Source organism: Geotrypetes seraphini, chromosome 8, assembly GCF_902459505.1.
Source record: "Geotrypetes seraphini chromosome 8, aGeoSer1.1, whole genome shotgun sequence".
In the NCBI taxonomy this organism is placed as follows: Eukaryota; Metazoa; Chordata; class Amphibia; order Gymnophiona; family Dermophiidae; genus Geotrypetes; species Geotrypetes seraphini.
The window spans coordinates 88,360,086-88,383,923 of NC_047091.1; the positions used below are offsets into that span (position 1 = coordinate 88,360,086).

The following is a 23,838-nucleotide window of genomic DNA, read 5'->3' on the forward strand; positions in this document are numbered from 1 at the left end:
CTCAGAGAGGGTGCAGTTGACCACCACCCTCTGAATTCTTCCACTCAGCCAATCATTGACCCATGCAGTTAGTTTCTCACCCAACCTCATCGATTTCATCTTGTTTAATAGTCTACGGTGTGGGACACTGTCGAAAGCGTTACTGAAATCCAAGTATACTATGTCCAGAGCCTCTCCTGAGTCTAGCTTTCCTGTCACCCAATCAAAGAAGCTTATAAGATTAGATTGGCATGACCTGCCTCTGGTGAATCCATGTTGACAGGGATCCCTTAGATTCCCTTCATCCAATATCGAGTCTAATTTACCTTTAAGTAGAGTTTCCATGAGTTTCCACACTATTGATGTGAGACTCACTGGTCTGTAGTTCGCAGCCTCTGCTCTGCAACCCTTTTTGTGCAGAGGAACGACGTTTGCTGTTTTCCAGTCCAGGGGTACTCTCCCTGTACTTAGGGAGAGATTGAAGAGCATGGCTAACCGTTTCGCCAGAACATCGCCTAGTTCCCTGAGCACTCTTGGATGCAACTCGTCTGGTCCCATGGCTTTGTTCATCTTGAGTCCTGACAGTTCTCTGTAAACATCAGCTGGTGTGAACTCAAAATTCTGAAATGGGTCTTCCTTGCTTTGCTTTCAGCTGTGGCCCGTGCCCTGGTGCTTTGCAGGTAAAGACTGAGCAGAAGTAATCATTCAGTAGTTTGGCTTTTTCAGAATCTGTTTCCACATAATTCCCGTCTGGCGTTCTAAGGCATACTATCCCGTTTGCGTTCTTTTTCCTGTCACTAATGTACCTGAAGAATGATTTGTCCCCTTTCTTGATGTTCTTCGCTAGAGTTTCTTCCATTCGAAGTTTGGCCTCCCTAACTGCTGTTTTGACCGCTGCAGACTTTGTCCTGTATTCAATGTTTGCTTCTTTTTCCCCGGTGCGTTTGTACGAGAGAAATGCTCTTTTCTTCTCCTTGACGAGGCGCGAGACCTTATCAGTGAACCATTGGGGTTTCTTTCTTCTTTGTTGTTTAGTTACTGATTTTATGTAGCGGATAGTTGCCTCATGAAGGGTCGATTTCAAGGTTGACCACATAACCTCCACATTATCCGTTCCTTCTTGAACCTGAAGCGTCTGATGGACGAAGTCTGCCATGTGTGCGAAGTCAGCACCCCGGAAGTTGAGTACCCTTGTTTTTGTTTGTGATCTAGCAAAGCCTTTCCTAAGGTTAAACCATACCATGTTATGGTCACTGGTGGCTAGCGGTTCTCCCACCGAGATCTCTGAGACACTTTCCCCGTTTGTAAGTACCAGGTCCAGGATGGCCTGGGCTCTAGTGGGCTCTAGTACCAATTGTTTGAGCCGTACTCCCTTCATGGATGTCAATATCCTCCTGCTATCACAAGTTGTCGCTGAGAATGTGTTCCAGTCTACATCAGGCATGTTGAAGTCCCCCAACAGAACAACGTCCCCCCGTAAGGTGATATTTTCAATGTCTTCAATTAAATCAGCGTCCTTGAGCTCCGATTGTCAATGGTTCAAATGGAGGCTTCATTAAAGAAGAGAGAACCATATTAAGGTCCCAGATAACAGGATGAGGCTTAAGAGGTGGTTTCACATTGAAAAGACCCCGCATGAATCTGGAGACCAAAGGATGAGCAGTGAGAGGTTTTCTGTGAACGGGCTCATGAAAAGCAGTAATTGTACTGAGGTGGACTCTGATGGAGGTAGATTTGAGACCAGAGTCAGACAAAGAGAGCAAATAGTCCAACACTTGCTCCACCGCCAACGAAGTTGGATTATGCTGATGAAGAAGACACCAGGAAGAGAACAGATGGTAACATGTTGGTAACATTGGAGAGTGGCCGGCTTCCTGGAGGCATCCAGAATATGACGAACAGGCTGAGAAAGGAGTGTATGAGCCGAACTCAGCCCAAGAGAAACCAAGCTGTCAGGTGTAGAGATTGCAGATTGGGATGTAGAAGGGACTGCTGATGCTGAGTAAGCAGAGTAGGAAACACTGGGAGAAGTATGGGCTCCCTGGAACTGAGTTGAAGAAGAAGGGAGAACCAATGTTGCCTGGGCCACCGTGGAGCAATGAGAATCATGGTGGCTGTCTCCCTTTTGAGTTTGAAGAGAGTCCTCAACATGAGAGGGAGAGGAGGAAAGGCATAAAGAAACCGATGCGTCCAATTGAGGAGAAACGCATCTGCTGCCAGACGATGAGGGGAGTAGAGTCTGGAACAAAATTGGGGCAGTTGATGGTTGTGAGGCGCTGCAAATAGGTCCACCTGAGGAGTGCCCCACTGAGCAAAGATGGACTGAAGAGTGACAGGATCGAGAGTCCATTCGTGAGGTTGAAGAATTTTGCTGAGGTTGTCTGCTAATGAATTCTGTTCGCCCTGAATGTAGACAGCCTTCAGAAAGAGACTGCGAGCTGTCGCACAAGACCAAATCTTTGGGGCCTCCTGACATAACAGACGAGAGCCCGTCCTACCTTGTTTGTTGATGTAGTACATGGCGACTTGGTTGTCTGTGCACAGAAGAAGAACCTGGGGAGAGAGAAGATGTTGAAACGCCTTGAGAGCATAAAACATCACCCTGAGTTCCAGGAAATTGATGTGATGTAGACGCTCCTGGACCGTCCAAAAACCCTGAGTACGGAGATGGTCCATGTGGGCTCCCCAGGCATACGGGGAAGCATCTGTTGTGATGATCATGTGATGAGGAGGCAGATGAAACAGAAGACCTCTGGAAAGATTGGAGGAGTTCAACCACCAGTCCAGAGACTGCCGAAGAGACGATGTCACAGATATGGATCTGTCGCCTGCGACCATTGAGTGGCCAGGGTCCACTGAGGAGTACGCAGGTGAAGACGGGGGGAGGGGAGTAACATGAACTGTCGAGGCCATGTGTCCCAAGAGTACCATCATCTGTCTGGCCGAAATGATACATTGGAGGAGCACGTGATGACAGAGTTGGAGGATGGTCTGAAGACGATTGGATGGAAGAAACGCCCTCATGAGAGTGGTGTCCAGGATCGCTCCAATGAATTGAAGTCGTTGAATGGGAATGAGATGAGACTTCAGGTAATGATTTCGAAACCCAGCAGGTGAAGAAAAGAGATGGTCTGGTTGGTGGCTTGAACGACTTGCTGAGATGAAGGAGCTTTGATCAACCATTCGTCCAGGTAAGGAAAAACCTGGAGATGGTGAGATCTCAGAAAGGCAGCCACCATTGAGACACTTTGTGAATACCCTGGGAGACGAGACTAGGCCAAAGGGTAGCACTTTGTATTGATAATGACAGTGATGGATCAGGAATCTGAGGTACTGTCTGGAGGTCAGATGGACAGGGATGTGAGTATAGGCCTCTTTGAGATCTAGGGAGCATAGCCAGTCGCCCTGATTGAGAAGAGGGTAAAATGTGGCTAGGGAGAGCATTCTGAACTTCTCCTTGACCAAACACTTGTTGAGATCCCTGAGATCCAAGATGGGCCTGAGATCTCCGGTCTTTTCTGGAACCAGAAAGTACCGGGAGTAAAATCCCTGCCCCATCTGATCTAGAGGAACTTCCTCTTTAGCGTTCAGAAGAAGGGATTGTACCTCCTGAGCCAATAGGGAGGATTGAGACATGTTGAAAGCAGACTCTTTTGGAGGACTGTCGGGTGGGAGAGTCTGAAAATTTAGAGAGTAACCGTGATGAATGATGGAGAGAACCCACTGGTCTGAAGTGATGAATTCCCAATGGTTGAGAAAAAAATGGAGACGTCCCCCGATAGGCTGAGGCAGAGGAGATGAAGGGGAGAGACTGGCTATGTCCTGAAGAAGCATGTCAAAAAGGCTGAGCAGCTTTAGGCGGAGCAGTTGTTTTCACAGGTTGCTGCTGTTGTGGACGAACCTGTTGCTGCTGCTGACGTGGCCTACAAGATTGGGCACGTGGTTGAAGAGGACGAGCAGAATAACGTCTCTGATAGGAAGACTGCTGTCGAAAAGGGCGAGACGGTGGAGGTTTCTTTTTGTTTTTCAATAAAGTGTCCCACCTGTTCTCATGAGCCGATAATTTTTGCGTGGTGGTATCGAGAGACTCTCCAAATAACTCATCACCCAGGCAAGGAGCATTAGCGAGGCGGTCTTGGTGATTGATATCGAGTTCTGAGACCCGAAGCCAAGCTAAACGCCGCATGGCGACAGCCATTGCAGTAGCCCTGGAGTGAGTTCAAAGGTGTCGTAGATAGAACGGACCAGGAGCTTCCTAAGTTGGAACAAACTGGAAGTATACTGCTGAAACAAAAGGACTTTACGTTCAGGTAAATATCTTTGGAGGGTAGAAAGCTGCTGAATTAAATGTTTCAGGTAAAAAGAAAAGTGAAAAGCATAATTACCCGAATGATTGGCCAGCATAGCATTCTGATATAAACGCTTGCCAAATTTATCCATTTCCTTACCCTCTCTGCCAGGAGGGACAGAGGTGAACACACTAGCGCCTGCAGCTTTCTTTAGAGTAGACTCTACTAGCAGGGACTCATGTAATTATGTAATACGCATTGAAATATTTGATATTGCGTAAAATCAAAATTTAATAAACTTGAACTTGAAACTTGATGCGAGAGCTGAGGCTTGTCAAACCCTGGAATAGGAATAATTTTGTAAAGGGTGTCAAGCTTACAGGGAGCTCCAGGAATGATTAAGGGAGTTTCCAGGTTTTTATAAAAGGTTTCCCTCAGAATATCATGGAGAGGTAACTTCAGAAACTCTTTTGGAGGTTGGTCGAAGTCCGATCAGGCTTACTGCCAGGCTCCCGGACAGCAGGGTCATCCTCATCAGAAGAAACCTCATCATCAGTACCGAGAGGTTCTTCAGAATCATCCCATAGGTCAGGGTCTCGCACCGATGGTAGTCGTCCTCGAGAGACCGGAGTTGAGGTGTCATCATGCAGGGACTTGCGCACCGACTTGCCCGACTGCATCGATACGGTACCCAGGGAAGTGTGGTGTCGAGTCGGCTCCAAAAGCGGTACCGGCTCGGAGACCGACTGGACGGTACGGTGTGCGGCTTTCGGTTCTGCCGACAGTACTGGCATGGATACTGAGGAAGCCGAATGGACCGGTGCCGAAAAGTGTTGACGCTGATAATACAGACTGAGCAACAATCGGTACCGAAGGCTCAGACCGAATAGGCACTGGAAGGTTCAGTGTCAATAGAGCAGGGAGGAGGAGTTGTAACTGCTCCTTGAGTTGGACTTGCAAGATAGCCGCTATGTGGTCATTCAAGGAAGGCACCGGTATCGCTTTCTTTTTCTTCAGTACCTGAGGTGCCGCTCGACGCTCTGGAGATGAGGAGGCCAATGTCAAGGCACTCACCTCAATAGCAGCGGAGCATTTACGAGGACGCCTCGTGGTCTGCAGGACTTGGCTCACTGCGGATTCGACCGGAGGGCCCACCAGGGTAGGGGAAGGCTTCTTAGCCGGTTTACCTGGAGGATGCGACACCGAAGAAATTTCTTGCGGTGTCGAAAGAGTCGGTATCGATGGATGTCGGCACCGAGTGGATGTTGATTCTATAAACCAGAGGAAAGGTTTTCTGCAGGAGCGAGCCTGTAATTCGGATATCAGCCTTGCTGAGACAGCGACCACAAGAAATACTGTCTTATCCGTAATGTCCAAAAAGGACGCATTTTGCAGAGGTTTGCATGGAGCCCGAGAGGCCCTTCAAAACATTAAAGGTCCCATAATCGGAAAGGCAGACAATGGAGGATGCAATCTAAGCCTCCCCTCCTCCCCCTGTGAACTGAGTGACATCTGGATGAGACACCAGCGATTGTTTACCTCCACGAGCCCAAAAGCACGAGAGGCCTGACAAGGCTCTAGCTGCTCCTTAGTGCACCAGAGCTGGAAAGCCTTACAAGTTATAATGTAAGCCACAAACATCAGGCTTCTTTGCTGTAAGGAGAGTCATGATGACTACTTCCGAGAAACCAAGTTAGGGCCAAGTGCTCAAGAGCTATGCCATAAGCCCAAAGCATTCTGGATTCTCCATGGGAACTGGGCCCTGAAGGAATACCGGATGAACCGGCAGCTTGAGACATCTGCTTCTTTGTAATTGCACCAGATCCACATGCCACGACTGACGATACCAGTCCAGAGCTACCAGTATTACCAGATCCTAGTGACTTGCGACTCTGTGGATGATCCAGCCGACCATGGACACATGGTGGGAACACAGAGTAGCTTCTCTGTGGGCCAGGGCTGAACTAGGGCATCCAGCCCTGCACTTCCTGGTTCAGCTCTGACTGTAGAAGCAATCTACTTTCGCGTTCTTGGCTGAGACCATGAGATCCATTTCCAGTCTTCTCTAGCACTGCACAATGAAGCTGAATGCTATCTGGGACAAAGATCACTCCTCTGGATCCAGAGTCTGCCTGCTTAAGAAACTGGCTTGGATGTTCTCAACTCAAGAAAGATGGGCTGCTGAGAGTGCCTGTAAGATAGCTTCTGCCCACTTGATCATCATCTGAGTCTCGAGGCATAAGAGTTGCTTCTGGTGCCTCCCTGATGTTCACATAAGTGATGGTAATGTTGGAGAATACATTTGACTGATTTTCCTATCAGGAAAGTCTCCAGTGCTTTCAATGCTAAATGAATGGCTCTCAGTTCCAGATGATTTCTGGACCACTTGCTTTCCGATGGCCTCCACTTGCCCTGGAGCGGAAAACCACAGCAGTGAGCTCCTCAGCCACTCAAGGCTGGTATCGGTTGTGAGCGTCACCCATGAGCGTCACACCCTTCGACAAGGCACCCCCCTGGAACTATAAATGTAAGCTGTTCCTTGCCCATGACCAGGAGAAGCTGTATCTATGGAAAATGTCACCGGGGGTAACTGTATGCCCATCCTGCAAAGGTGAGCTGCTACCACCACCATCACCTTGGTAAAGGTGCGCAGGGCCCTGGCCAATCCAAAACGTAGTGCCACAGATTGGAAGTGCCTCTGGAAAACATGAAATCTCGGATATCTTCGGAAAAATAGGAATGTGAAGATTTGTTAAACCCAACAAGACTAGGAATTCCCCTGGAGCCACTGCTGCAATGACTGACTGGACTGTCTCCATGCAGAAGCAGGTAACTCTTGGTACCTTGGTTTACTCACTTTAGATCCAGAATAGGCTGCCAATCTTCTGTGCCTGTAACAGAGTCCGATTCATCTTTGGGAATTGGTTCTATGGCATGAATATCCAAAAGACATTGTACCGTTGCTTGGACCCTGGCCTCTTCCTTTGGCCATCCGGATGGGGAGCTGAGACCAGATCTGAATGGAAGGCGAGAAAACCTGATCTTGTACCCCTTCCAAATGTTCAGAACCCAACAGCCTGATGAGATCTGTTCCCATTCTCTCTAGAAAGCCAAGATTCCTGCCAATGCAAGGAGGCATGGCAGGAACCTTGGAGGCTGAATCGCCTGCCCACTGCCTAATCCAGAGCATCTGCCAGGCAAAAATGGCTTAAGCAGGCAACTTGCTCATGACTACGATGTCAAAAAGCATCGGCCTCAATCCACTCCCTCCATAATCAAATAGGGACAGAGGTCTTCCACCTCTGAAGGATTACACCGCAACCTGGTATGACAGGCCATACCATAAACAAGGTAGCCACTGCCGCTTTGATACTCAAAGCCACCGCTTCAAACTGTCTTTTAAGGACCAAATCCACCTTCTGATCCAATGTTACCTTCAGCATCACCCCTCCCTCACTAAGAAGGGAGATGGGGTGGGGGGGATGCTGGCTTCGGCCTAATCCCTGGTAAACCCCTACCACCAACTCCCACTGTACTTCATAGAAACATAGAAATAGATGGCAGATAAGGGCCATGGCCCATCTAGTCTGCCCACCCTAATGGCCCTTCCCTTTTAATTTTTGTAAACCGTGTTGAGCTCTATATTTATAGAGAAGATGCAGTATATAAACTTAAGGTTTAGTTTAGATTAGTTTAAGAGAGATACAATTAAGTCACTTGAGATACCACGATATCCACCTTCAGCTGCGAAAACAGCTGTTGGAAATCTGGAGCCATAGGATAGAGCCTAGACATAGCCTTTGCAACCTTTAGGGAGCTTTCTGGTGACATCCATTGGTCAGTGACTAACGAGGTAATGTCCAGATGTGCTGGAAAGAAGGTAGTCTGTGCGTTTGTACCATTCATAACGGAACATTGGGGATGTTGAGGATCTGACTTCAACTCAGAGTGTGTGAATTGACTTATGATAATCTCCCCCCACCCAAAAAAAAAAAAAAAAAAAGTGGAGGACTTCAAAAAGACTGTACACTGGGGAATCGTAACCCTGATCAATAGCAGCCAAAGTCTCCTGACCTCTGGCCCCAAACAGGGACCCTAGATCATTCAAGGACGCAGCAGATTCTTGAGATGATAAAAGCATGGAAAGGAACTTCCAGGCCTCCACTGAGTGGTCAGTGAGACTTAGAGCCAGCTTGTTCTGAGGCAGGGAAAACTGCTTTGGATGGAACTCTCCCTGTATTGGTGCTGGCACACTCACTGGCAGCGCAGCACTCCCCAGGCCCGTCAAATAGGCTTTCCACAAGAGACTGAAAGTCTGAAAACTCTTGGACAGGTGCCCTTAAGGACCCCTGACTGGGATAGCTGGACCTCCACTGCCTCCTCATGCTTGCAGCTTCTGAATAGGATCTCTTCCCTATTGGGCCAGGCTTTTGGGAACTAAGGAGACTAAGCCCCAAACTCCTGCCCCTTAATCCCGCAGCCACTCCTCTGCTGACAAAAGCTGCACAAAAAAGGTATAAAGCAGCGGCAGATTGAACTGGTGAATCCACTGCCAATGATCTCTGGGCAAAAGTCCATGTGGCACGTCAGGAGGAGATAATTCACAGCTGGCTCCCTAATACCTAAAGGTGTTACACAAGGGCCCCCACAGCCTGCGCTCAAGATACATCACTGGTGAGCAAGCTCCCAGAGCTTTCGATGAATGACAAAGATTGGCCTGTGATCGGCAGCCCACCCTTGTGGGTCTGTGTTCTTTCCTCAGCAGAGTAAGCCTAAGAAGGGGACCTCCAGGCAACGAAACCATACAGGAAAAAAGAACCAATGGACAAAAAGACCAGACAATAACAAGTAAGAGAGCAGATCAGAACACACCTTCTCAGTTCACTTGCACAAGGAAAAACTGAAGAGAACGCTATTCTCTGCTGGTGAAGGAAAGGAGTTGAAAGATATGAGTTATACTTTCTGCAAAGTTCATAACTAAATGAGGACAACTGCTTCAGTACAGAATTCTATGTCTTTACAACAGAATGTGTAATTTCATTTGATATTCATACAAAATGAGTTTACACTAAAATAATACATCAGGATAAATAATTTTAGATCCCATATTTTACCTATGTTCCTTAAGCTATCATATTTAATGTGTCAGAAAACTTTGGCCTTTAAATGCTTTCAACAAGGCAATTCCTGACACATGCAAATACCTTTATAAAGGTTACTGTGTTAATGGTGCATGGTGAACAGGTCTTCTAGAGAGTAATTTTATAATAGGATGACTAGACAAGACAGCACCTACGTTATATGACAAAGATACTAACCTGTAGCAGGTGTTTTCTCGAGGACAGCAGGCATATATTCTCACAAGTGGGTGATGCCATCCACAAAACCCATTAGGACACCAGCAAGTGCACCATCACTTGCCCATACCACATGTATGCTGGTGCTCTCCCACCTGACGTCAACTTGCAGGACCATCAGTTTAGTAACAAATCTTAGAAGTCAACTAGGGGAGGTTGTGATGTACTCTGAGAACACCTGCTAAAAGGTATGTATCTGTTTTCTCAGAGGATATGCAGGCATAATATTCTCATATTTGGGATTCCCAAGCTGCCAGAATGATGACTCCTGGCAAAATTAATGAACAAATATGAGCCTGGTGAATCCCAAGGGGCTGGAGGAAAAGTTGGCACTCAGGAAGTAAAAAGATTCTACAGAACTGCTTGACTAAACTTTCTCCTGAGGTTTTGTTCCAAGCAATAGTGAGAAGTAACAGTATACAATGGGAAGCAAAAATTTGTGAACACCCATTCAGCAGTGCTGCCCAATTCAGGAAAAAATATTTCGATTCGATTCAGCCTATTGAATCGATTTTTCGATTCAATTTTCCTGCACAATTGGATGTTTTTTTTCCCCAAACATCCTGGTGAGTTTATTTTATAGCCTCTTCACCCTATCCTACCCACACTGGTGCTGTGGTGTAAACAAAATAAACAAACCAAACAGAATTTTCCTCTCTCTGTTAAATCCTAGCTCAGCTCTGGCAGGTTACAAATTTCAAATCTGGCACATTATAATCACAAAACAGAAATATATATATTTTTTTTAACCTTTTGTTGTCTGGTCATTTTTCAAATCATGTTGGTCCCAGGCTCTGCAATAAACGTCTTCTGATAACTTGCTTGCCAGAGTCTCTTGCCCAGATCCACCATCTCTCCTTTTCTCAACTACCCTGTTATCCAGCATCTCTCCCTCCTTCCCCACCAGCTCTCCCTTTCTCTTTCTAACTACCCTCCTATCCAGTATCTGTATCCCTCCCACCATCCCTTGAGTCCAACTTCTCTTCCTTTCTGTTCCTTCCCTCCCTAAATCTCATTGTCTATTTCCCTTCCATCTACCTTTTTTTATTTTTTTTTTTATGGTACACAAAATATTTATTGTGGTGTAGCACAATTATTAAAGATTTTAGCCAGAAAAGAAAAAGGCTTTACACTATTTCTCTAAGGCACATAAATGTGAGACACATCAGAGTGGCTGGGACAAGAACATTTCCTTGTTAGGGTTAGCCAGTGTGCCACTCTCCTGCCACCACCCCACTGGAACTTCCCAATCCCCCCAATCTGCGACACCCCCTCTCCAGATCCCCCTACATCAATAGACCTCCCCAAACCTGTAGAACCCCTAGTACTCCTAAGCCCCCCCACCACCACCACACCCCTGCACCTTTCCCAAAGAGAGTCCGGCAGGAGGGATGCTTCTGGGAAGAGGTCTGCCAGTGGCGGTAGTGATCCACTCCTGCCACCACTCCTTGTGTCTTCTCTCCACTGCAGCCTGCCCTCAGTGAAAACTTCCCGTTTCCGCTAGGGCGGCCGAATGGAGAGAAGACGCCCAGAGTAGTGGCAGGGTAGTGAATTGCATTCGCTACGGCCGCTTTTGCCTGGCCAGGGAGGAGAGGAGAGAGCCTTGCTGCCGGGAAGGAGAGAGCCTTGCTGCTGCCGATCTGCACCAGAAATCCGTTCAGGATTTTCCTCTGCCACTGGAGTCCTTGCTTCGTTGTAACTTCCAGTTTTGCAAAATCGGAAGTTACATCAGAAGCAAGGACTCCAGTGGCAGAGAGAAAGCCCGAATGGGTCTCAAACAAGGGGGCCAACGAATCGTTAAGTCCGATTTTCTTCAATAACTGATTTGAATCGTGAATCGGGCAGCACTACCAGTCAGAAGTTATAGATCTCACAAGTGTGCTAAGGAAACTAAGGCTATAATGATCTATTTTATTTCCCTGTGTTCTTCAGTAAATGTTTGTTTATTTGAAAGCATGTTTCTGTATAAACATTGTGATAGTTCAGTGTTTTTTTGACGAAATTCGGACTAAACCCATCAGAACACAGGTGAATAGATTTAAATCTTACATATACTGTACAAGTAGACTGAGGACCAAGTAACCTCTTTGCAAATGTCCTCAATAGATGCAGAGCAGAAATGAGTCACCAAGGCAGCCATAGCTCACTGTGGCTGTTATAGGGCCTGAAGTGTGAGCCAAGGCTGCATATATGCAAAGCAGACAGTTCACTAGCCAAGCAGATACCCCATATTAAGATCCCAAACAGATGGAGGCTTGATAAGTCTATTCCATATGAAACCACCTTTCATGAAAGGGCTACCAAGGGATGCATAAAAAAAGGTTTCTTGTCCAAGAGTAAAATGCACTGATAACACTGAGATGTACTCAGGCAGACTGTTTTTAGACCAGAGTTGGAGAGGGTAGGCTAGAATGGATGGCAATGGACATGTCACTGGAGGTTGAGCGTCAGGTTCCAAATCCCTTGACATGCTTGATGGGAGTTTTCGGGCTTTCAGTGACATAGAGGGGGAATGGTCAATATGAAGTCTAAGGGCTCAGTGAGGTCAAATACCTAGGATTCCAAAAATGGTTGACTCTCCTGGGAGGGGGAAAAAAAAGGACCGAGTGGCTCGAAGATCAAAAAACAAAAGCTGACAAAAATGAACCAAACTTGGGTAAAATACTAAAGCTGGATAAAGAGTGAATTATAAGGAAAACAATGAAAAATAAGTAAGAGAAGGCACAAGAGAATGGTAAACATTTAATATGATGAAGAGAACTGAACATAGCTTCTCAACTCTGCAAAAAGAACAACCCCCCCAAAACCTGATGGTCACACGAGCCAGCATTGGGTGGCACGGCACTGCCTATAAAATTTAAACCAACAGTGTACTTAGCACTGTCCATACTGGGTTCTGTGGATGATTTCACCTACATGTGAGATTATTATGCCTGCTTGTCTTCAAACTATTTTTATGAAGACAACTATGTACCCAACTTCATAAAAACAGTCTACTTTAAAGCTCCTGCACAAATTTACACTTGCTCGAAGGCCCACGCAACTCTATATATGTGCCATTAAGATAACACATGGACTTTAACACATTCAATTGCTGATCTCACCTACTTTGCCTGTTTTTCTACCCTAGAATGCCTTTCCACATAATGCACAACAATTGGTGTACATACTCCCCCATACAATTGTCCAAGTGCCCGCATGAGCTTTTCTACATGAGTCATATAAAATTATCTCCTGAATGAAAAAAAATGTACTTTAAGGATAACTATTATGTATTCTTTACATGATGAGCTTGCTTATAGTTTATCAAAAAAATTTTAATTACAAACATTACATTTCAGTCTGCTTTGGTTTTACAAACCCTACAATGACTGACTTGCTTTTGTAAAATTAACCTCATTTGATTGGACAGATATGGTCTACCACAGCTGTCTGCTCAGCACTTAATTCTTAGAAAAATATGAATTAAAGCTTTTCTAATGGGTGCTCAAATGTAGTAGAGGTTTAGTATTTATGAATTAAACACACTTCATAAAATGCAAAAAAAAAAAAAAAAGTCTTATTTAAGGTCTATGTTATCAGACAAACACTGCTTCTGCTTACCTATTCCTCTATCAAGAGCATCTCCAAAAGCTCGAGTCATACTTATGTCACCCCTGCTGAAGTCTCTCTCAAATCCTCCCATTCCACGTTCTAATTCTATGGAAAATTAAAGCATTAAGTGCACAGTTAAAAGCAATGAACATATACTTATCAAACAAAATAGAAAGAAGAGGGATATGCTAATGTCTCAACATGTTAAGCAATCTAACATTATAATATTGACCTTTGCAAACAGTAATTTCTCATTTTGGCCTCAAGTATCATGAGATGAAATGTTTGTAGGCATTTATTTTCCTACAGATCAACACAAACGAGAACAGAAAGACCTTCTAATCCATGTAGCTTGCTCAGTAATTCTGTCCACATTGCAAAGGATATACCGTATTTTCACGCATATAACGCGCGCGTTATACGCGTTTTTACCTACCGCGCATTATATGCGTGAGCGCGGTATACAAAAGTTTTTTAACATAGTTCCCACCCCGCCCGACGCCCGATTCACCCCCCCAGCAGGACCGCTCGCACCCCCACCCCGAACGACCAGCTCGCACGCGCTCCCACCCGCACCCGCATCCACGATCGGAGCAAGAGGGAGCCCAAGCCCTCTTGCCCGGCCGACTCCCCGACGTCCGATACATCCCCCCCCCCCCGGCAGGACCACTCGCACCCCCACCCCGAAGGACCGCCGACTTCCCGACAATATCGGGCCAGAAGGGAGCCCAAACCCTCCTGGCCACGGCGACCCCCTAACCCCACCCCGCACTACATTACGGGCAGGAGAGATCCCAGGCCCTCCTGCCCTCGACGCAAACACCCCTCCCCCCAACGACCGCCCCCCCAAGAACCTCCGACCGCCCCCCCAGCCGACCCGTGACCCCCCTGGCATCCCCCCACCCCCCTTCCCCGTACCTTTGGTAGTTGGCCGGACAGACAGGAGCCAAACCCGCCTGTCCGGCAGGCAGCCAACAAAGGAATGAGGCCGGATTGGCCCATCCGTCCTAAAGCTCCGCCTACTGGTGGGGCCTAAGGCGCGTGGGCCAATCAGAATAGGCCCTGGAGCCTTAGGTCCCACCTGGGGGCGCGGCCTGAGGCACATGGGCCCAACCCGACCATGTGCCTCAGGCCGCGCCCCCAGGTGGGACCTAAGGCTCCAGGGCCTATTCTGATTGGCCCACGCGCCTTAGGCCCCACCAGTAGGCGGAGCTTTAGGACGGATGGGCCAATCCGGCCTCATTCCTTCGTTGGCTGCCTGCCGGACAGGCGGGTTTGGCTCCCGTCTGTCCGGCCAACTACCAAAGGTACGGGGAAGGGGGGTGGGGGGGTCGTGGGGGTCGGCCAGGGGGGTCGCGGGTCGGCTGGGGGGGCGGTCGGAGGTTCTTGGGGGGGGCGGTCGTTGGGGGGGGGAGGGGGGTTTGCATCGAGGGCAGGAGGGCCTGGGATCCCTCCTGCCCGTAATGTAGTGCGGGGTGGGGTTAGGGGGTCGCCGTGGCCAGGAGGGTTTGGGCTCCCTTCTGGCCCAACTACACAAAGGTACGGGGAAGGCGGGTGGGGGTGTCGTGGGGGTCGCGGGTCGGCTGGGGGACGGGCGGAGGTTCTTGGGGGGGGGGCGGGCGTGGGGGGGGGGGGGTTTGCGTCGAGGGCAGGAGGGCCTGGGATCCCTCCTGCCCGTAATGTAGTGCGGGGTGGGGTTAGGGGGTCGCCGTGGCCAGGAGGGTTTGGGCTCCCTCCTGGCCCGATATTGTTGGGGAGTCGGCGGTCCATCGGGGTGGGGGTGCGAGTGGTCCTGCCGGGGGGGGGGGGAGATGTATCGGACGTCGGGGGGGGGGCATCAGGCTTTCAGGATGGGGACAGACCTTCAAGGGGGGACAGTGCACGGAAAGTCATGGCGGGCGAAAGGAGCGTCGGGCATCATGCGCGGTATACCCGTGAGCGCGGTATACAAAAGTTTTTGTACATATCATCGTGATTTCTGCGCGCTATACCCGTGTGCGCGTTTTACACGGGTGCGCGTTATTTGCGTGAAAATACGGTATTCCTTCCATGAGACAAGCAGAACAGAGGCAGTTCAGAGAAGGGCTATGAAACTGAATGCCTGCATCAAAAACAGCTAGCTGTATGAGAGATAATGTTTTAAAACATATACTGAAATCGACAGTACCAGAAGAACTTGCAGTGTTAGGCTCAGTCATCAATGGAGTAAAAAGATTAAACTTATCCCCATAATCCTCACAGAACAGAGCATTGAGCTTCTGTTGGAAAGTTAGCACTTGTACCTTTTGCTTGCTCGCAGGTACCACTGGTGCTGCGACACATTCCGGAAAGGATGACTCAGAAGTTGTCATCACTCCTCAATGGTGGAACTAATCACTTAAGGGGTTTTTGCTTGACCGGCATGAATAGGGAGGGGGAAGTGTATACACTTGCATAAGTAGTGGATTAAGCACAGTTACTTACCATAACAGGCGTTATCCAGGGACAGTAGGCAGATATTGTCACGTATGGGTGACGTCATCCATGGAGCCCCAATGTGGACACAGCTGCAAAAGCATTTTTGCTTGAAGAACTTTAGAAAGTTCGTGACTGATCACACCATGCATGCGCGAGTGTCTTCCCACCCGACATAGGGCACGCATCTCCTCAGTTCAGATAGCCAGCTAAGAAGTCAACCAGGGGAGGTAGGTGGGTTGTGATATATCTGGGCAGTCCAAAGAAATTGATGAAGAAATGACGGCTGAGATTAAACACAACAGCAAGGGAGGAAATGCAGTTATCATGGGCGACTTCAATTACCCAGGGATAAACTGGAACCTAGGCACCTCCGGCTGCAGTAGGGAAACCAAGTTCCTGGATGCAGTGGGCAATTGCTTCCTGGAACAACTTGTCAAGGAAAACACGAGAGGAAATGCAATTCTGGACTTAATTCTAATGGACTACGAGGACCGGCACAAGATGTAGAAGCAGAAGGGATGCTGGGAAGCAGTGATGACAATATGATCTGCTTCAACCTGGACACGGGAGCAAAACAACGATCCAGAACGACGGCCACGGTGCTGAACTTCCGAAAAGGAAATTACGAAGGGATAAGACTCATGGTGGGGAAGAAGATTAAGAAGAGAATAGGTGCTGTAAAAATGCTAGAGCAAGCGTGATCCCTTTTTTAAGGACACAGTCACCGAGGCGCAAAATATATATATATACTGCGTATCAACAAGGTATCCAAGAGGAAAAAGAACAAGGAACCACCATGGCTCACTGTAGCAGTGAAAGAAGCGATCAGAGACAAGAAGATTTCTTTTAAAGTATGGAAAAGGTCAAAAACGGACAAAAACTGGAAAAAGCACAAGCAACATCAACGCAGATGCCATAAGGCGGTAAGAGGGGACAAAAAGGACTGAAGAAAAAATTGGCAAGGAAACAAAAAACTTTAAGCCGTTCTTTCGATATATTAAGGGGAAACGACCCGCAAAGGAAGCGGTGGAGCCATTGGATGACCATAGAATAAAGGGAATGCTAAAGGAGGACAAAGCCATAACCGACAAACTGAACACGTTTTTTGCATCTGTATTTACAGAAGAGGATATACGCAACATACCAGAAGCTGACAGGCTATACCTAGGAAACGAAGACGGGAAACTGACAGGGTTGACGGTCAGTCTGTAAGAGTTATCAGGCAGATTGACAGTCTTAAAAATGACATATCCCCTGGACCAGATGGCATCTATCTGAGGATAATCAAGGAACTGAAAGGGGTTATAGCTGAACTGCTTCAACTAATAACCAATCTGTTGAACAAATCAGGAAGCATTCCAGAAGACTGGAAAGTGGCGAATGTTACGCCGATCTTCAGAAAGGTTCAAGGGGAGATCAAGGAAACTACAGGCCGGTGAGATTAACCTCGGTACCAGGAAAGATGGTAGAGGCGCTGATAAAGGACCGCATTGTTGACCACCTTGACAGACACAATCTGATGAAACCAGCCAGCACGGCTTCAGCAAAGGAAGATCTTGCTTGACAAACTTGCTGCACTTTTTCGAGGGAGTTAACATGCAGATAGACAAAGGTGACCCGGTCGACATTGTATATCTGGATTTTCAGAAGATGTTTGACAAGGTCCCGCATGAACAACTACTTCAAAAAATTGCGAGCCATGGAATCGAGGGTGAAATACTCATGTGGATCAAAAAGTGGTTGGGGGATAGAAAACAGAGAGTGGGGGTAAATGGACAATACTCGGACTGGAAAAGTGTCACCAGTGGAATGCCGCAGGGTTCGGTGCTTGGGCCTGTGCTCTTCAACATATTTATAAACGACCTGGAAATTGGAACAATGAGCGAGGTGATTAAATTTGAAGACGATACGAAGTTATTCAGAGTAGTGAAGACGCAGAAGGATTGCGAAGACCTGCAACAGGACATAAACACACTCGAGAAAGGGCCGCGACATGGCAAATAAAGCTTAACGTGGACAAATGTAAGGTGATGCATGTCGGTAACAAAAATCTTGTACACGAATACAGGATGTCTGGTGCAGTACTCGGAGACCCCCCAGGAAAGACTTGGGAGTACTGGTCAACAGGTCGATGAAGCCGTCCGCGCAATGCACGGCGATGATTAAGAAGAGGATCACGAACAGATTGGAGAAGGTTATCATGCCGCTGTACCTGGCCATGGTGCACTGGTCACCGTACTTGAAGGAGAACACAGTACTACTCGAAAGAGTCCAGAGAAGAGCGATTAAAATGGTTAAGGGGCTGGAGGAGTTGTCGTACAGCGAGAGATTAGAGAAACTGGGCCTCTTCTCCCTTGAAAAGAGGAGACAGAGGGGACATGATTGAAATGTTCAAGATAATGAAGGAAATAAACTTAGTAGAAAAAGACAGGTTGCTCACCCTCTCCAAGGTTGGGAGAACGAGAGGGAACTCTCTAAAGTTAAAAGGGGATAGATTCTGTACAAACGTAAGGAAGTTCTTTTTCACCCAGAGAGTGGTGGAAAACCGGAACGCTCTTCCGGAGGCTGTCTTAGGGGAAAGCACCCTCCAGGGATTTAAGACAAGTTAGACGAGTTCTTGCTGAACTAGAACGTACGCAGGTAGGGTTGGTCTCAGTTAGGGCACTGGTTTTTGACCTGGGGACTGCCACGGGAGCGGACTGCTGGGCACGATGGACCACTAGTCTGACCCAGCAGCGACAATTCTTAAGTTCAATGATCTGTGGTGGACCAATGCTCCTAAGTACGGAGGCCATCTAGATGAGCCCCCCAAACAGTAGGTTGATGAATCTGTCATGAGAACCTTCTGGTGAGCGGGCATGTGGAACAGCAAACCTCTGGAAAGATTGGAAGACAGAATCCACCAATGAAGAGATTGCCGCATGAGATGTCACTAATCTGCTGGGAGAGCTGGTTGAAAGCCTGTGACCACTGAGGAATCCTTAGGTGAAGTCTGGCAAAAGAGTCACATGAACTGTAGAAGCCATGTGACCTAGGAGAACCATCATGTGCCTCGCTGAGAGTGAAGGAAGGGTGGACACTTGTTGGTAAAGTTGTATGAGAGCATCTTGACGCTGCTGTGGAAGGAATGCTCTGAGTTGTACAGTGTCTAGAAGAGCTCCAATAAATTGCAGAGTCTGAGAGGGCTGCAGTTGAGATTTGGGAAAGTTGATTTTGAATCCCAGTCCATTTGTCACTACAATAACCCCTTGAGACATAGGGTCTTTGATGAGCCAATCGTCCAGATATGGAAAAACCTTGAGTCTGTGATTTTGTAAAGTTGCTGCTACTACTACCAGGCACTTGGTAAAAACTCTGGGAGATACCAGGCCGAAAGGTAGCACCTTTTATTGATAATATTGATTTCCCACACGAAATCTGATGAACTTGCAAGAGGCTGGATGAATGGGCATGTGAGTGTAAGCCTCCTTGAGATCCAGAGCATAACCAATCGTTGTGATCCAGAAGGGGATACAAATACGCAAGAGATAGCATCCAAAATTTTTTTTTGCTGAGAAATTTGCTGAGAGCTCTAAGATCCTATATCGGTCGGAGACCTCCTGTCTTCTTCGGGACAAGGAAATACCGAGAGTAAAACCCCATGTTCTGCTGTTCCAAAGGAACCTTCTCGATGGCATTGAGAACGAGCAGAGCTTCAACTTCCTGGAGAAGGGAGGCTTGCAGAGGGTTGGAAGGAAACTCTCAGGTTGGGCAGACTGGATGGACCATTCGGGTCTTTATCTGCCGTCATCTACTATGTTACTATGTCTCTTGGTAGGTGATCTGATGGAGCGTGAAAGAAATGAAGATAATGACCTTCTTGTATGATCGTGATAACCCAGAGATCGAAAGTGATTAATTTCCAGCGATGGTAAAAATGGATTAGATGACCTCCGATGGGAAGAGGGGGGGGGGAGTCAGAGATATATTGACTGAAGTTATGCTCTGCATGAGATGGTCAAAAAGGCTGATATCCCTTGGAAACAGCAGGTGTCTGAGCCTTCTGAGGACATTGCTGGTGTTGTTTTTATCTGTGGAGGTCTAGACAAAGGCTCAGACTTTGGGGAGGATAATGCATCTGGTACGATGAAGATGGTTTGTACCCCTTAGAGACTGAAGACATAGATTTCAATCTGAGCAACGAGTTACATGATTTTTCATGCTCCGAGAGATTTTTGGTTGCATTTACTATAGTCTCCAAACAGCTCATCCCCCAGGCACAGAATGTTGGCAAACCAGTCTTGGATGTTAGGTCCATATCCGCCACTCTCAACCACACCAGTCATCTCATGGCTATTGAGATTGCTGAAACTCTGGCTGACAGCTCAAAGGCATTATAAGAAGATTGTACCAGATTCTGCCAGAGCTGTTTGAGGGAGCAGTACATATAGTAGTCGATGGGAAGGCAAGTATTTCAAATATAAGGTGGGCATACTCTTAATCCAGTATTTCAAATACGAGGTGGGCATGGTATTAATCCAGTATTTCAAATATCAGGTGAAGTAAAAGTTATAATTTAAGACTCTATTGGCCAACATAGAGTTTTGGTATAACCGCCTCCCAAACTTGTCCATCGATCTACCTTCATGCCCTGGAAGTACCGTAGCATAAACCTTAGAAGGGACTGACTTCTTCAGAGTAGACTCCACTACCAGAGACTGGTGAGACAACTGGGGTGTTTCGAAATCAGGACAAGGTATAACTTTATACTGAGAGTCCAGGTTCCTAGGAATTGCTGGCACAGAGTATGGGGGGTCTCCAAATTTTTACGGAAGGTGTGCTTCAGGATGCCATTCATAGGAATTCTTTAGGAGGATGCTTGGTATCTAACTCCTCCATGTACTCCTTGGAATATTTGGAGTCTGCTTCCATCTTTATCAAAAGGTCCTTACCCATCTGTCTAATGAAACGAGTAAATGAGACAGGTTCTGATGATGAAGGTTCCCGATGAGAAGTGGAACGAGGAGAACACTCTGCTTGGGAACCGTAAGCCTCATGAGTAGATTGGAGGAAGGTGAAGCCCCATGAGTAGATTGGAAATTAAGATTTGAATCCTCAGGCATGGGAGAAGGGTACTGGCTCTTGGAATTGTACCAAGGTGAAGAAGCAGGTGATGCAGATTGCTTACGCTTGACTTGAGCATGTAGGGAAGAGATGCTTGGATTTGGTAGCATGTTTCCCAGATTTTGAGGGTGGAAGGCACGGAGATGAATATCTGGAAGGACCTGTGCCCAGAAGCACAACAATGTTTTCACATATGCTCTGGAAAAGCTGAACGGTACCTAGAAGAGCAATGCTTGGCAGAAGATGACTGATACTTCATGGTTGACGTTTTGGAGGAGTTGAACACCGATGCTTTGGTGCAGGTGAGGACCAAGGACTCTGTGAAGGTGAGGAATAAAGGTGAGGAGCAACACTTTGATGCAGGAGACCGAAGCCTTGAGGAGTAATGCTTTGGTGAAGCAGATCGATGCCTCGAAGACCAATGTTGAGAAGCATGACAATTATCAGTGTCAAGGCAATACCGATGGGACAATCTTGGTACCTTCACTTGGCATGGAGAGATGCTCAGGCTGGGACTGTACCGGAGGAGCCGACACGAGTGAGCATTTGAAACATGCTCCCAAACTCTAACTTAAAAAGAGCATCGAGATTCTCTTTAAAAGCTTGTACTGATACCTGGGTTGTGGAAGCCAGTATCACTGGCGCCGTGGCTCGTTCCGGTGAGGAAGACATCAAGGAAAATTCACCTCTAGATGTGGAAGCAATTTTATAATTTCAAATAAAATTCACAAGAACATCTTGCTACATGAAACACAGAGAAGGAAAATATTTCAAAAGAAAAAAGAAGAAAAAATTCTTACAATATAACCAAATCTTAATCCCCTTTTCTTAGACTACAATTTCAATAAGGGTAGTCAAACATATTAAGGGAGAAATTAATTACATATCATTTGCAGTAAAGCTTAGTGTGAATCAACGACTAATTCAATAAATCCCTTTTCCATTCATTCCTTGACGATTTTCTTAATATCTAGAAACTGCTTCAAGTGTTCTGGAGAATCTATAATAATAAAATGCTAAGCATGCATGCGCACTCTTATCCCGTGTTCCCTGAGTCCTGATATGTCGGGATGTGGCCACAAAAGTGCGCATTCGCGCTTACAAGGATCTTTAGTCCTTCCTGGCAAATGGTGGAGCGGCGAATGGAGGGTTAAAATCTGCCCCTTCTACCAACCGGACAAGTCGCCCCGCTGCATCTCTTCCCGGGGCCCGGGCTGCTTGGTCCATGTGTCCGGCTGGCTCACCCACCAAAGCCCCCCATGGTGGCTGCTCTTCCCTCATCCGGCCCCGCATCTAAAGCCTCCACGAAGGCTGGCTCCCATGAAAATGCTACCCTTCCGTTCAAAGCCGCGGCGGCAGCCCCCCCCCCCAAGAGCCGCACCAGCGTCGGAAACCCCTCTGACGTCACAACGTCAGACAAAAGGCTTCCGACGCCAGTGCACCTCCGGAGAGATGCTGCCGCCGCGGTCCCGAACAGCAACACAACATTTTCATGGGAGCCAGCCCTCGGAGAAGCCCAAGAGGAGACAACACCGCGAAAAGCTACAGCAAGGGAGCCAACCAGACTGCGAGTGCGGGGCTGCTGTAAGTGGGGATTGGGTGAGGAGCTGGCCAGAATGGGGTGGGGGACTTCTAAAATGTAAGGCTGCATGGTTTACAGATAAGGGAGAAGGGTTCCTAATGGACAGTGGGGAATGTACAAGTAAGGGAGAAGGGCTACTGCTGGACAGGGGGGGAGGAGGAAGTAAAGGAGAAGAGCTACTGCTGGGCAGGAGGAGCAGGGAATTGGGGGGGGGGATGCTGGACAGGGGGAGATAAAAGGAGAAGGGCTACTGCTATATAGGGGGAGCAGGGAATAGGGGGGGTGCTGCTGGACAGGGAGGAGGTAAAAGTAAGGGAGAAGGGCTGCTAGCACCCGTTAATGTAACGGGCTAAACAACTAGTAAAATGTATATTTGACACCCAATTACCTGACCAGGCACTTACAGGGATAAGCAAGAAGAAATGTAGCACCTAATTTAATTGTCTCTTGACGCTGAGAGAGGAAATACTTTCTTCGTTCCTGAGTAGTTTTAGAAACATCGGGCTATATCCATACTTTCCGACCTCCAAATAATTTCTGAGAGTTCTTAAAGTATAGTTTCAAAATCATATTGGCATCTTGTTCAAAAACAAAGGACACCAAAAGAGTAGTTCTTTCTGTGTCAGCTGTTAAAGTTTGTTCAAGAAGACACATTATCAAAATCAATCCGAGTCCCTTGACCATTCTTTTTCCCTAAATCCTTTTGTACATCCTTTCTATTTGGGAGGTAATATAGTTTATTAATTGGAGGAATATTATTAAGGGAAATTTTTAAATTCTCAGATAGATGCCTCTTAAGATAATCAATAGGTAAAACACCTGGAGCCAAAGGAAAATTCAGGAAACGAAGATTTAGCCGACAATTATAATTTTCTATCTGTTCAAGTTTCCTATGGATCATGCTATTATCCTTAATTGTAGCTGCTTCAAACTGTTGTAAATGTGTTATTTCTTCCTGTGTTTGCCTGGCTTGGTCTGTAAACTCCGTTTTCATTAAATCCACAGTCTTAGTATTGAGTTTGGTTGTAATATTAGTTACCTCCTCTGTGGTCTTAGTCATTTTAGTCTCCATTCATTGGAGCAGCAGCCAGATATCATTCAGGGACGCCTCCGTGGGAGCTGATACTTCCTCAGTTCTCTTGGTTGTAACCATCAGCTGTTCTTCCATTGATGCTGTACCCTCGCTGGGAGACCCCGTATATCCACTTCCTGGATCACGGCTCTCCTGCCCCAGAGCCCCAGTTACAGCTGGACACAAAGGCTTAAGGGAGGAAGGAGGTGAGAGAGGTGTTTCAAGGCCCGAAAGGGCAATAGGCTCTCCCATGCCTATGTCCAACGCCGGGATGTCTAAACCTCCGACTACTTGCGTCATCGCTGATAGAGCTGGGAAGAAGCAATCGACAGTCTGCTGGGCTGGGGTGGACGTTAGTGCCAGCGAGGATGTGGTTCTAATCACCCCCTTCCTCTTCGTATGCAG

General features: G+C 47.2%; 1 protein-coding gene across 3 annotated transcripts in view; it reads right to left on the reverse strand.

Annotated features, from left to right (window-relative positions):
* The window catches only part of HNRNPM (heterogeneous nuclear ribonucleoprotein M), a 238,142-nt gene that overhangs the window by 37,790 nt on the left and 176,514 nt on the right, over nt 1-23,838 (reverse strand). For all 3 annotated transcript variants that reach the window (XM_033956537.1, XM_033956539.1, XM_033956536.1), the window contains one exon: nt 13,229-13,324. In XM_033956537.1, coding sequence (XP_033812428.1) covers nt 13,229-13,324 — 96 coding nt within the window. The remainder of the gene's footprint in view (nt 1-13,228; nt 13,325-23,838) is intronic.